This window comes from Pichia membranifaciens (genome assembly GCF_001661235.1).
Source record: "Pichia membranifaciens NRRL Y-2026 unplaced genomic scaffold PICMEscaffold_2, whole genome shotgun sequence".
Taxonomy (NCBI): Eukaryota; Fungi; Ascomycota; class Pichiomycetes; order Pichiales; family Pichiaceae; genus Pichia; species Pichia membranifaciens.
In genome coordinates this window covers 975,348-987,944 of record NW_017566983.1, presented here as the reverse complement: position 1 = coordinate 987,944, position 12,597 = coordinate 975,348, and the positions used below count along the sequence as shown (strand labels likewise).

General features: G+C 47.1%; 7 protein-coding genes across 7 annotated transcripts; 4 read left to right on the top strand and 3 right to left on the bottom strand.

Annotated features, from left to right (window-relative positions):
• Nucleotides 1–221: 221 nt before the first annotated feature.
• PICMEDRAFT_71541 (hypothetical protein) lies at nucleotides 222–1,298 on the top strand (the record flags this gene model as incomplete). The annotated part of the gene is made up of 1 exon (XM_019163948.1): nucleotides 222–1,298. The coding sequence occupies one exon, from the start codon at nucleotides 222–224 to the stop codon at nucleotides 1,296–1,298; it is 1,077 nt and encodes a 358-aa protein (XP_019018583.1).
• Nucleotides 1,299–1,355: 57 nt separating this feature from the next.
• Nucleotides 1,356–3,067, bottom strand: PICMEDRAFT_114024 (hypothetical protein). The gene has a single exon (XM_019159785.1). It carries the CDS (start codon nucleotides 2,799–2,801, stop codon nucleotides 1,413–1,415), a length of 1,389 nt encoding a protein of 462 aa, XP_019018582.1. The 5' UTR covers nucleotides 2,802–3,067; the 3' UTR covers nucleotides 1,356–1,412.
• Nucleotides 3,068–3,182: 115 nt separating this feature from the next.
• Nucleotides 3,183–4,932, bottom strand: PICMEDRAFT_15417 (hypothetical protein). The gene has a single exon (XM_019160817.1). It carries the CDS (start codon nucleotides 4,841–4,843, stop codon nucleotides 3,455–3,457), a length of 1,389 nt encoding a protein of 462 aa, XP_019018581.1. The 5' UTR covers nucleotides 4,844–4,932; the 3' UTR covers nucleotides 3,183–3,454.
• Nucleotides 4,933–5,706: 774 nt separating this feature from the next.
• Nucleotides 5,707–8,447, top strand: PICMEDRAFT_15416 (hypothetical protein). The gene has a single exon (XM_019160816.1). The coding sequence runs from the start codon at nucleotides 5,744–5,746 to the stop codon at nucleotides 8,351–8,353; it is 2,610 nt and encodes an 869-aa protein (XP_019018580.1). The 5' UTR covers nucleotides 5,707–5,743; the 3' UTR covers nucleotides 8,354–8,447.
• A 417-nt stretch (nucleotides 8,448–8,864) lies between these two features.
• PICMEDRAFT_71538 (hypothetical protein) lies at nucleotides 8,865–9,791 on the top strand (the record flags this gene model as incomplete). The annotated part of the gene is made up of 1 exon (XM_019163947.1): nucleotides 8,865–9,791. One exon carries the CDS (start codon nucleotides 8,865–8,867, stop codon nucleotides 9,789–9,791), a length of 927 nt encoding a protein of 308 aa, XP_019018579.1.
• Nucleotides 9,792–9,957: 166 nt separating this feature from the next.
• PICMEDRAFT_71537 (hypothetical protein) lies at nucleotides 9,958–11,136 on the bottom strand (the record flags this gene model as incomplete). The annotated part of the gene is made up of 1 exon (XM_019163946.1): nucleotides 9,958–11,136. The coding sequence occupies one exon, from the start codon at nucleotides 11,134–11,136 to the stop codon at nucleotides 9,958–9,960; it is 1,179 nt and encodes a 392-aa protein (XP_019018578.1).
• Nucleotides 11,137–11,440: 304 nt separating this feature from the next.
• On the top strand, nucleotides 11,441–12,562 carry PICMEDRAFT_57927 (hypothetical protein; the record flags this gene model as incomplete). The annotated part of the gene is made up of 1 exon (XM_019163263.1): nucleotides 11,441–12,562. The coding sequence occupies one exon, from the start codon at nucleotides 11,441–11,443 to the stop codon at nucleotides 12,560–12,562; it is 1,122 nt and encodes a 373-aa protein (XP_019018577.1).
• Nucleotides 12,563–12,597: the final 35 nt, after the last annotated feature.

Here is a 12,597-nt window from a genome sequence, read left to right as displayed (position 1 = left end):
TTAAATATATCTCTAAAATTTAAATATAGTACTGCACCAGTAACGAACGGTACAAGTTGTGTTACGTAATAAGCTCTTTTTCCTCACACGCTCCCCGTAGGCCACCGGACAGTTGCTTTCGTAACATGTATTTGGGGGCTTTCCAACACAGATTGAGCAGTGCTTATCTATCGAAGATTATAGTCAGTCAGATTATTACTTGAGTGACGAATAACACATATATGTCAAATGGTAGTGCGATACTTAATCCAACGGACAAGATAGTGGATACGATCTTGCACGGGAACAACAACTTTGTATCCACGCTCGATCATCTCCCCTGCGATATTATACGATGTTTGTGGGTCGTTCAGATGATGAACTTGCGTAACGTCCGACTGCAAAAGAGGCTGGGCGAACTACTGCAAAATCCTGAACAGCACGCTGCGGAAATATCTAGACTCAATAGAATCATCCTACGAAATTCGTCCGAGGCAGAATGTGAATCAAAGTACGCCGTGAATATATTGAATACGCATTTGAACACGCTTCAGGATGACAGGGAAATCTACGCAGTGTTGAGACAGAAGCTACCCGGGTGGACCAGTGAGGCTGTTGAACAGAGATGGAAAGAATGGGGTTTTTTCAAGAAGACGTTTTTAGAAAGGCAAAAAGAGGCAAGCACTCTGGATGTCTTCAGCACGTTCAAGGTTGAGAATGAGACTGACAATGCGGCAGTCTCTATAGGACAAAGAAAAGAGAAAAGCAGCAGCATTGGTGGCAATAATAGAGGGGGAGACAATAGCAATGGAACCAAAAAGACAAACTTGAAATTAAAGTCGAGCTTGAGCAGTATTGCCAGTGGTAGTGGAGCTCTAAAAATAAAATTGAGCTTGAAACCTCCTGAGTTTGGGCCTAGCGGGATCAAAAGAAAGGCAGACCTCTCCATATTGAAAAAAGGCAAGGTGCTTGAGCATGACAAAAAAAGAGCAAAGAAGAAGAGCACGACGGATGAAAATGACACTAGGTTGCCAATCGATTTGAAACTAATACCGCCCCCACCTCCAGCTTCAGAGGTCCCTGTTGAGGAGAAAGCTCCTCTAGTTCCCGATGAACCTCATTACTGCTTCTGTGGCGGACCTTCATTCGGTCGTATGGTCGCCTGTGAGAACGAAAAGTGTCCCCGTGAATGGTTCCATTTCAAATGCGTTAACTTGGTACGAGAGCCTGAAGGAGCGTGGTTTTGCTCGAAAACGTGCGAGGAGCAGCATAGGTTGGCAATGCTACGCAAAAAGAAAAAGAAGCGGAGGAATTGGTAGTGCCACGCTTAAATCTTTAGTAAAGACGAATAGTTATAAATACATAAATAAACATAATAGTGTTTTTTTTTTTTTTCTTCTGTTAATGTTTCACTTCTTAGAAAAAAGGCTGCCTCAAATCAACACCCAAGTACTTATGGCGACGAAAATGATCAACACAATAGCGGTCAAGACACCAGCACCTGCCTTATCCTTCGAAGTCACGGTGATTTCGTTCTTATTGGTCGTTTCGTGGGATGTCAAACCTGCGTTCACGTCACCTTTAGAAGTACCACCAGTAGAGTTCGTTAGCGGAGGAGGGACTTGTAATACCAGAGTGTTCTGTATAATTTCGAGCGCAGAAATCTGTTCACCCAAACCGTACCATCCATCCCAGCCGCCGTAGGACCAATTAATACCACAAGTATGGCCGTCCGAGCCCCCAGAGCATGATTTTGCAGCTCCTTCAGCAGATTTGTTGATTATTGTCATGATTTTGTCTCTAAAGCTGGGCACCAAAACAGCAGTTTGGCCTAAGCATCTAGAGACAATCGACTTGAAAGAACGCTGATCGTTGTTACAGTTACCAGTCTCCTGACACATGTGCTCATAAAGGATACCGGTTGAGGCGTTGATGAAAGTCGACTCAAAACCATTATAGATGCCGGTTAAACGGTCCAACCATATTTGCTCGTTAGTGAAGTTGTAGAGATAAGCAGTCCCGGCCATCAGAATCCCGTAGTTATAACTCCATGTGTTGGTTTCAAACGTGGTGCAGTTGTTGTTACCGATGTTGGCACCATCTATGATGTTGTAGCCGTCCGACTTGTTTTGAATGTATTTGACGTCCATCAACCAGTCCCACACCATCTCCGCCGTGTCGATGTAGGTGTCGTTTTGCGTGTACCTGGCCAACCTGGCGGCCATGTTAAACAAGCAGGAGTTTGAGATGGTATTCTTGTAGTCGTACCCGGAGTTCCACTGGAAAATCTGCCACCTCAAGCCTCCGCCACAGTCTGCCGAGTCCCATCTCGACAACATGGTGTTGTAAACACCCTGCGAGAGCGCCAACCACCCAAGCTCGTCCGCAGGAGGGTTTGTAAAGTTCCGCTCGGTGGCCTCCATGACTGTCAAGCCCCAAAAGGCTTGATCATCGTTACCCTCGGTGAACGACTGGTTTTTTGGGACATAGTCTCCATTGGGGCCCTTCTGCGCCATGAGGGCTTCGTAGATGATGTTTTCGTACGTGTGGTTGCCACACCAAGCCCATGTGTCGATCATACCGCCAAAGATCTCTCCTGCCTCCCACCAATAGTATGGTGGTTGGAAAAGACCCACTGCACCTCCGATCCTGGTACCCTCATAGTAGTCCATGATACCGTTAGTGATCGGTGTTGCCGCTGCGCAGACAGAGTCCTTGTCACCGGCCTCAAGCGACAGCGCCTGGACGGAAGGAGCATAAAGCACTGCCCCGATCAGACACAGACACCTGCTCCAAGCAATCCTCGTTTGTTTTTCTAGCATAATATGATGATGAGGGTGACGATGTCCTGTATGTTGTCCGTTCTCGTAGCTAGACTCGTAGATGCTACCTGGGGAGAAGAAGACGCACTAACGAGCAGGAATGGGAACCTGTTCACAAGGAGGAAAAGCGGGGCGTGAAAGAGACAGCAACAGATCCGTTGATATCGGATTCTCAATGCTCTTGTTGATGACGATAACTCTAATCGAACGAAAACCAGGCTCGCCTGCACCTCTAATAATAGTAGCTTGTGGCTTTGCGCATTTCGCGAAACCGTGAGTGGAAAAAAGAGGAAAAAAACTGCTGACGTCAGCTGCGAAAAACAAGCCGATCGACCCAAAATCTGGAATGTGGGGAAAGGTTGAGCCTCCAGTCGGAGGAGCCTACGGAGACAGAAGACGATTATTATATAACACAACAGGAGAATAAAAAAGGGTAGGGGTGGAGTACAATCGGACAAAAAGGTTGCGTGTGGTGAATGAAAAAAAAAGAAGAGACAAAAAGGATCGGAGAAGTGAAAAAGGTACGTTTTTTGGATTTTGAGTTCGTTTTGAGATTCATCATGTTCATGTTCATGTTCATGTTCATGTTCATGTTCATGTTCATGTTCATGTTCATGCTCGTTTTCGTTTTCTTTTAAGTGACGTGAGACAGCTTACTTGGCTGTGTAGAACAGCTCGGTGACGACCGAGGTGGTGTGAGTCTCCGTGTGCACGTCGGTGCTGGTTTTGGTGAAGTGTCTGGTGACGGTTGGGGCCGGGACGGTGACGAAGCTGGAGCTGTCGAGCTTGTCGCCGCAGGTCTCCTCGGTACAGGGGACGCCGATGCTGCCAATGACGGAGTTCTGGATGATCTCGAGAGCGGCGATCTGCTCGCCCAAGCCGTAGAAGCCATCCCAGTCGCCGTCGCTCCAGCTCATGCCACAGGTGTGGCCGTCGGAGCCGCCCGAGCAGGCGCTGGCGGCACCCTTGGCTGAGGCGTCGATGATCTTGTTGGCCCTGTCGGCGAAGGATGGGGCGAGGACGACGACGTCGCCCAAGGCCCTGGCGACGATGGCCCGGAAGGAGCGCTGGTCGTTGTTGCACCTGCCCCACTGGAGGCACTGGTACTCGTATAGCACGTCAGTGGCGTTAGGGCTGAGGAAGTAGTGTTCGATTCCGCCGAGAAACTTGTCGAGCTCGGAGCCCCAGGCGTCGTCGCCCGTGGCGTTGTATAAGTAGGCCGAGCCCATGGTCATCAAGGCGTAGTTGTAGGACCAGATCGCGCCGTTGACGACGGGACATGAGCCGTTGACGATGTCTGCGCCGTCGTAGACATTGTAGTAGTTGCCGGCGTTGTCGCTGTCGTCGGTGGGAGCGTGCACGAAGAAGGCCTTCTTCATCCAGCGCAGAATTCTGCTGGAGGACTTGACGAGCTCGTTGTCGCCCGTGTACCGGGCCAAGCGGGCGCCCAGAGCGAACACGCCTGCGTTGGAGACGGTGCTCTTGTACGTCCAGCCGCTCATGTTGCTCATGATCTGCCACCTCAAGCCGCCGCCGCAGTTGTCGGCGTCCCAGCGGTCGGCCATCGAGTTGTACACGTTGAGGGCGAGGTCGGCGTAGGAGGGGTCGCCCGAGTTGTTGGAGTAGGCCGGGAAGTCTCTCTCGGCAGCCTCGAGCACGGTGAACCCCCAGAAGACCTGGTCGTCGTTGGCCTCAACGTGGGTCTGGTTAGGCACGCCGTAGAAGTCGTTGCTGTCGCCCTTCTGGTGGCTGATGGCGCTCTGGATCGTGGACACGTACGTGTAGTTGTTGCAGATCTTCCACGTGTCGATCATGCCGCCAAACACGAGGGCGCTCTCCCACCAGTAGTAAGGTTGCTGGAACATCCCGACGGTACCGCCGTATCTGGTGCCGAGGTAGTAGTCCATGATGCCGTCGACGAGCTCCGTGGCGGCGCTGCAAACGGAGTCGGTGTCGCCCACTGTGAGCTCGAGGGCTCCGGCTGTCGACAGGACCGACGCCGCCACAAGGGCCAGGGTGGAGTAGGTGCTGGAAAGTTTCATCGGGTGGTGTGGTGGTGCTAGGAGGAAGGATCGTCGCTCCAGAAAGGTCTGTTCCTGGTCTGCACAGAGGCACAGCAGACGCTCCAGACACCACAACTACAACTACGCCAGACAAGAGTAGACAAGACACTTCGAAACAACTCTCGCCAGCCTTGACAGGCCTCTCGTCCACCCAGACCCCTTCCTGGCCTCGGGACCAGTGGCAGACAGACAGGGGCCACGGGCCACCACAGCCTATGCCAGGACGCCGGGAAAGCCTCCTGCCCGCATCCGGCAAACCCAAAAATAAACACCTTTGCGGCAGAAGCCTTTCTGCTGCAGGACGGCCTAACGCGCCAAGGCCACTGGTCGACGCTGGAACGGGCAGCCGATGGTGCCCGGCAGGGCGGCAGCTGCTGCTGCTGCACAACGGGCGCCCGGGCTGCTACAGCGCCGTAACACAAAGCAAAACACAAAGCAAACAGCGACAATCGCACCCACCGGGCACACAGGATCCCCAAGAACAAACTCCACAAAAACAACAACAACAACAACAACAAACAGAACAAACAGAACGAACAGGACAAAACAACGCAGAAACAAAAACGACAAGTTAATTGCGTGCGTCACTAACCCGCCACCGGCTTTACTATAAATAGCGCATGCGTCATCGTCATCGCGGGCGCCCGCTTACGTAAAATGTGCTTACGTACTCTGCTTACCTCAGCAACAGTGCGGTACAACACAAGATTTCTGTCGCAGGCCCTTTTGGCCGAAAGAGGAAATGCCGGGCCCATCGCTGATTAGATAAGATAGCGGCCGGGAGAAAAAGGCGGCTGCCAGGTCCGGTGGCTTCACCCCGCTTGGGCCGGGGGCCAGAGGAGGGCAAACTGCGGCAGACTGACAGGAGTGGTTTGGCTCATGTGTGGCCCTCCTTTCTTCCTGGTACCAGCGGTCTTCTTGTGCTCCCTGCTGACTGGTGGTGTCTGTCCCTGGTCCCTGCTGGCATCTCCAAAGACGAGTCCGCCTGCTGAGATGTATCCACCGCCTGCGTCCCTCCCCTGCGTCCATGCAATGCCCATGTCCGAACGTCCCTGCGGAGATAACGCCACCAGCACCGGCAGCCACGCCGTGTTCGACATCGACGTCGACATCATGCCCTCCTCGCTCTTGCGGGGCACCGTTTTGGGCGAGTGCCACACGGTGCTGCAGGCGTCGAGAGAGAGCCTTACCAACAGCAGGAGGCTCTCCATGCGCCGCCTGCTGATGGACCACTTCAAGGCGGTCTACGACAGCGACCCCGCCAACCACGGCGTGCGCAACGTGATCCACTACCTCAACTCGAAGAAGTTGAGCTTGTTTTTGTTCAGAAAGTGTCGGTCGAAACACAAGATGGTTTCGCTGTTTTCCTACGCAGACTTCTACGACTTGACAAACGCCCTCAATGACAGAAAGAAGTTCAAGTTTGTCGTCTTCTTCGTAAAACAGTCCACCCTCTTGCACGTGTCCCCGACGGAGGTGAACAACTCGCTCCTCGACAAGCTCAACGGAGAGTCCAGCAAGGGCTCTGCCCGCGGCTCCTTTGTTGCGAAGGAGCTCTCTGAGGAGGAAGACAAACCCGACTCCGACGACGAGCTCTACATCAGCAGCGGCACTCTTGGTGGCGCTGCTTCTGCGGCCACCTCCGTCTGTACTCCATCTGCAGAGCCTCTTCAATCGTCAAACCCCTTAGATCTCTTGACCGCCCCCTCATCTGCCAACGCTTCCGAGCAGTTGGACTGCTTAATCGGCATCATCAAGTCATACCTCGACCCAGGCAACTTTGACAAGCATCTCTCCGTCTTACTGGAGGGTATCAACGACCTGAAAACAAACTTGTCCGACAACATAGAACCTCTCAACCAGAAATTGGACGGCTTGTGCGCCTCGATCCTGCAGCTGACAACCTCGCCGGTCAACCCACCCGAGCAACCCTCTCCCTCCTCCTCTTCGACCCATTTGCCGAGATGCAACGTTACTCACTCTTCAGTAATCTGTGACGGTTGCGATCAACCTGTCAAGGGTTTCAGATACAAGTGCGTCCAATGTTATAACTACGATCTATGTGAAGAGTGCGATTCGAAGTGCTTCGAATCTCAAGGACACTCCAAAACCCACCAAATGTTGAGAATCTTCTTGGATGAACGACCAATCCCTTTTGCCAACACCAGCAACCCAACTTCTACGCCTAACGCTTTCGACCTCTACGAGCCTTTCTGGACATGCAAAGATATCTATTCTGTCCCCAACAGCGAGTACAAATCCTATGCTTTCAAGACTTTTGACCCATCTGCAAGCGTCAACAATAGCTCTAACAGCTCGGAATTGTCCGCTTCCATATGGGTTGAGGACTTCCGCTATTTGAATATAAGTCTAAATTCCAAGTTGGACGAATACAATATCCTTATGTCCATCTTCTTTGACGACAACGCCATGCAACCTATCGAAAACCTCGAAATCAAGCTAAGAACTTCCAGCACAGTGCTCCATCTTGATCTTTTTGACTACACCAAACCACTAACTGCTGATCATTCCTACAAGTTCACAACCAGCTGCATAGACGTTTTCTATTTGCAAATCACCTCAGGCAACAAGAAATATCTTTTCCAGCCAGATGAACAAGCTTTGGAAACTGGAAAGTTGTGTGGAGTTTTCAACTTAATTGAGGAAGGCGAAGAGCAAAATTCTGGCTTGAAAAGAGAAGAAGACGAGGAGCAGGAAGAGGAAGAAAGCGACGACGACAACGACGACAGCAAAATGGATGTCGAGACATTTGATGATTTAGATGATACTGACGACACTAATGAGGATGAGGTTAAGGAGGACAATAGTGAACTAGTATTGGAAAAGGAAACAGAATTCACACCTTCTCTTTCTAACTCCTCCGCATTTGAAAAGGTGAAGGCAGACTTCACTTTTGACTCAGATATAGAATCGTTCCATTCTGCAACAAACCCAGACTCGGTGTCGATCACTCAGTTCAAAACTTTTGACCCAAAACATGAGTTCGAAATGCTTGGATACTATGTATTAGACTTCAACACTAATGACTTGGAAGTAAGAGTGAGATCCACGTTAGCTATGGATCCTAAAGAACTTATCTCCTTGTCTATCGTTAATAACGAAGGCACGAGGTTCACCTCCGAGTTAGTCAACCAAGGCGGTGACATATTGGTTGCAAGATTTCCTAACTGGTGTTATGGCGATTTCCAGCTGAACATCAGGGAGGCTACTGTTCATTACAAAGCCTACGACTACGAGATTTTTGTCAGCTCGCTTTCTAGGAGGACAGTTTCCGAAAACTCCACAGAGCCGGAGTTAGGCACTTCGTTCACCGAGAAAGCTGAGTTGGCAATTCCGCAAATCGGAACCGAACAGCAGGAAAGCGAATATGTTTTCATTTCCAGGACTGAAAGCCTGGTAGATGACCACTCTGATTACAGTATTCTTTCGGTGGATGACGATGAGGTTGAGAAGAATTGCCACGTTTAGTAGGGTGAGACCTGCATATTCCACTTCTTCTCTCTTTATTCATTCATATCAAACTTCGGCTTTTTTGTTTGTTTGTTTTTTGGTTTTACGGTTTTGTTTTGTTTTGTTTCGTTTTTTTTGTTTCATTTTAATTTAGCCTGGTTCTTTTTTCCGTCTCCCTTCCCCTGAGTTTCCATTTGTATTATGGAATTGCTATTATGCACGCCCTCTTTCGGCACACTATCTCCCCAGTATAGTTTGTTATCTACCCTTAATATATATCACCTATTATCGCATCGTCGTAAGTCCGTAATTTCACGCTCAAGTCCGGGGAATTTGCCTAAAGCGCTCGGCGATAGTTACTGTTGAGGTAGATTTCTCGGTGAAAAATTGAAGACGCTGCATATTTAAATAAAGCTTGTCCTGCCCCTTCAGGAGAAGCTGATCCCATCTGAGACAGGGCCGGGAAGCAGGGCATATATTTGTTTCCTTCGAAAGCAACGAAACAGATCATTTGTGATAATTATAGAAGATGAATTACTTGAAGTCACTGAAGTCGAGGGTTGTGGGGGATAACTCCGAAAGCAAAATAGCTGAAATACTTCCAGTTTCCTCTGAACCATTCGAGTGCAAACCTAACGAATGTGTCAACGGATTTAAAGAATCATGCTTTTCTCTCCGTAGTGATGCAGCCGCTACTCCTCTCTACGAAACTGCCGAACCTTCAAGTCTGCATTTCTTAGTGTCAACGGGGACAACAGATTGGGAACACGATGCATTTGAGCAAAAAGGAACCATTCTAAACACTTTCAATTCGAAAGCAAACAACCTGGCACGGAGCAGCAATATCACTATCAAGAGTAACGTTACAAACGAGCCTTTGAATATATCTGATCCACAAAGTATTACTTTGAACAAACTTGACGTTTTGATACTGCCATGGTTTGTGTGGATACGTGGAATAACCAAGGATAATATAGACGAGGTTTTCACCAAAATCAAGCAGATCCTTCAAAGTGAAAAAAATGACGATACTGTAAAGGGCAATCAAGCGGAAAATTTAATATCCAAACTCACAAACGTTGAAGGCCTAGTGGTGACCAAGGACCCGAATATGTCAGTCATCCTCTTGTGTTCTCATCGTACAAGGGATAAAAAATGTGGGATCACTGCGCCTATCATGAAAAAGGAATTTGACTCTCAGCTCAGAGACCTTGAACTTTACAGAGATTCGGGAGATGACAGACCAGGTGGTGTAAAGGTGATATTTGTCAACCATGTGGGAGGACATAAATTTGCCGCTAATGTTTTGATTTACAACAAACACGGAGAATTTGTCTGGTTTGCAAGGTGCACGCCTCTTAACGTCAAATTTATTCTCAACGAAACAGTTCAGCATCACAAAGTCTTTCCTGCCAATGTGAGAGCCTGCTCTACATTTAATGCGGTGAAATGGTAGAGAACTATAGCGGTGCCCGTAGACACAAAAAAGGACGCCCGTTTTCTCATCCTCAAATTGTATTATATTGTCGCAAGGCTAATTACTTGTATTTTCCAAATGCTCTAAATAAATAAATAGTTAAATGAGTAGAAAAAAATATGAAAATAAGTAAACAGGAAATGAATTACAACTCGTCCTTCTCTAGTTTCTTGGACTCCTCCTTTGCCTTCATAACGTCATTGGCGTCTCTATAAGTTTCTGGTGTAGTCAACTCTTTGATATGCTTCAACAAATTGAGCTTCATGTTGACCAAATCTTTCTCAACCGAATCAACAGTCTTGTCAGCAAGCTTCTGCTCGAATTTAGCAAACTCGGCCTCAACATACTCATTGTTACCTGCAATGAATTGGTTGACAATAAGTGCATAATACTTAACTTCATTCTTGAATAAAGCATCGTCCACCTTCTTCAAATTCTCAATGAATTCAGAAACGTAGGCTCTTCTGTCAACAATGTTGTAGCCAATGAATTTCGCCAATGACTCCTCCATTTCTGGAATAATACCCGCTTGAGTGTCTAGTAAACCGTTGGTTGCTCTCTTAGTACCAAGCTTAGTGTTGATATACTTAACTAACTCCGTTCCAGTTGTTTCCCCTTGGTAAACCTCATATTTCTGTAGATCACCCTTTTCAACGAAGACAACTGCTGGGTATTCGGAAATTCCGAACATCTCTCTAGTCCAGTCCGTTGGTTCATCACCGTTCTTCTTAACTTCGCCAATGATAATCTTGTCCAATTCCTTGTGGAAAGCTTGAGATAATTCATCGAAAGCCTTCTTGGTATCAATGCATTCATCACAATCCTTCTCTCTGGTAAACAAGATCATGGCATATCTATCCTTGTTCTCAACCAGTTTTTCAATGTTACCGTCATGGACCTGGACAACTTTAGAAGGTGGTCCGACTTTTTTTCCTTGAGCACCAACTTGGTTGAGCAAAAAGTTAGCAAAGTATTCGTACTCTCTTTGTCCTTCAAAGTCAACTGGATCAGATAAAGCGTCAGCACGGAACAACTTGAGAGTTGGATAGGATGCAATGTTGTATCTTTTACCAATTGCTCTAGATTTATCAGCATCGATCTCCACAACTTGGACGTCGTCGACCTCAGCAAAGGAATCGGCCAACTTTTCCCATTCAGGAATCATCTTCTTACAGTGGGTGCACCACTCAGCATAGAACTTGACAAAAGATGTTTTATCTGAATTCAAAACAACATCATCAAAGTTTTCGTCGTTGACGACAATGATATTACTTGCCCATGCAACGGACAAGCTCAATAGTGAGAGTGCAAATGAGAGACGCATCAGTTTTTATCAATTATGAATACGGTTTGTTTCAGAGTCTAAACTAAACCCATCAAGATGTGACCACCTTGTGGGGTACAAAAACCTGGTTATAAACAATATGGATCACCAAACAATAACGGTAAAGTGGCAGGCCCATAAATGCTAAGTCGCCACGTCACGGACAGCGGATTGTCTAAAAGGGGAAATATTCTTGAAAATTTTCTTCAGGAAGTATATCCGGGTTATAGCAAGCCCTACCTAGATACCTAAGTTTGAATCGACTGATTCAATAAAATATATAAAGGAAAACAGTGAATCCAACATGCAAAACCAGACAAAGAAAAAGGAGGTGAAAGTTGGGGCACTTTGCCAGCTATGTCACTGTAGAAAAGCTGTGATGAAACGCCCAAAAAATTTGCAAAAATTATGCAAGGAATGCTTCTATCATGTATTTGAAACCGAAATTCACTTGACAATTCAAAAAGAGAAACTCTTTTATACTGGCGAAACTATTGCAATTGGTGCATCTGGAGGCAAAGACTCTACAGTACTTGCTTCGATCATGAAAACATTGAATGAAAGATACAGTTATGGTCTAAACTTAGTTTTATTGAGTGTGGATGAAGGTATAGTGGGTTACCGTGATGATAGTTTAGCTACAGTCAAACGGAACCAACAGCAGTATCAAATGCCTTTAGAGATTGTCTCCTATAAAGATCTTTACAACTGGACAATGGATGAAATTGTGTCATGTACGGGAGTGAAATCGAGTTGTACGTACTGCGGGGTATTGAGAAGACAGGCATTGGACAGAGGGGCACTAAAATTAGGCATCCACCACGTTGTCACAGGTCACAACGCAGATGATATGGCGGAGACAGTATTAATGAACTTACTCAGAGGCGATACAGCAAGAATTGAAAGCTCAGTGAACGTGACGACAAACTCAGTAGGATCTCCTGTGAAGCGTTCAAAACCTTTTAAATACACATACCAAAAAGAGATAGTTCTCTATGCTCACTATAAAAAGCTAGACTATTTCAGCACAGAGTGTACTTATGCACCGGAGGCATTTAGAGGAACTGCTAGGGTTTTGTTGAAGAATTTAGAATCCATACGACCTTCTTGTATTATAGATATCATCCACAGCGGTGAGCATTTCAAATTGAAACCGAAGAAACCAAAAGCTATGCATATCAAAAAGTCGAATTCTGAGGCTACAAAGGAAGTTGAAGTTCGAGCAGATGGCTCTGTGTCACTTTCGAAAGATGGAAACAGATGCGAGCGTTGTGGTTATCTTTCAATGAATAGAATATGTAAGGCTTGTATTCTATTAGAAGGTCTCGAAGCCAACAGGCCAAAATTATCACTAGGTGAAAGCGTTATTGCTGATTCCGATGGTGCAGCAAAGCTTTCTAAGACATTGGAAAAGCTTACTTTTTAACATCATTATTTATGCATGAAATTGGATAATTTCAT

Coding starts and splice junctions, on each gene's coding strand:
- PICMEDRAFT_15416 (XM_019160816.1), top strand. CDS start 5,744: ATGTGTGGCCCTCCTTTCTTCCTGGTACCAGCGGTCTTCTTGTGCTCC.
- PICMEDRAFT_15417 (XM_019160817.1), bottom strand. CDS start 4,843: ATGAAACTTTCCAGCACCTACTCCACCCTGGCCCTTGTGGCGGCGTCG.
- PICMEDRAFT_114024 (XM_019159785.1), bottom strand. CDS start 2,801: ATGCTAGAAAAACAAACGAGGATTGCTTGGAGCAGGTGTCTGTGTCTG.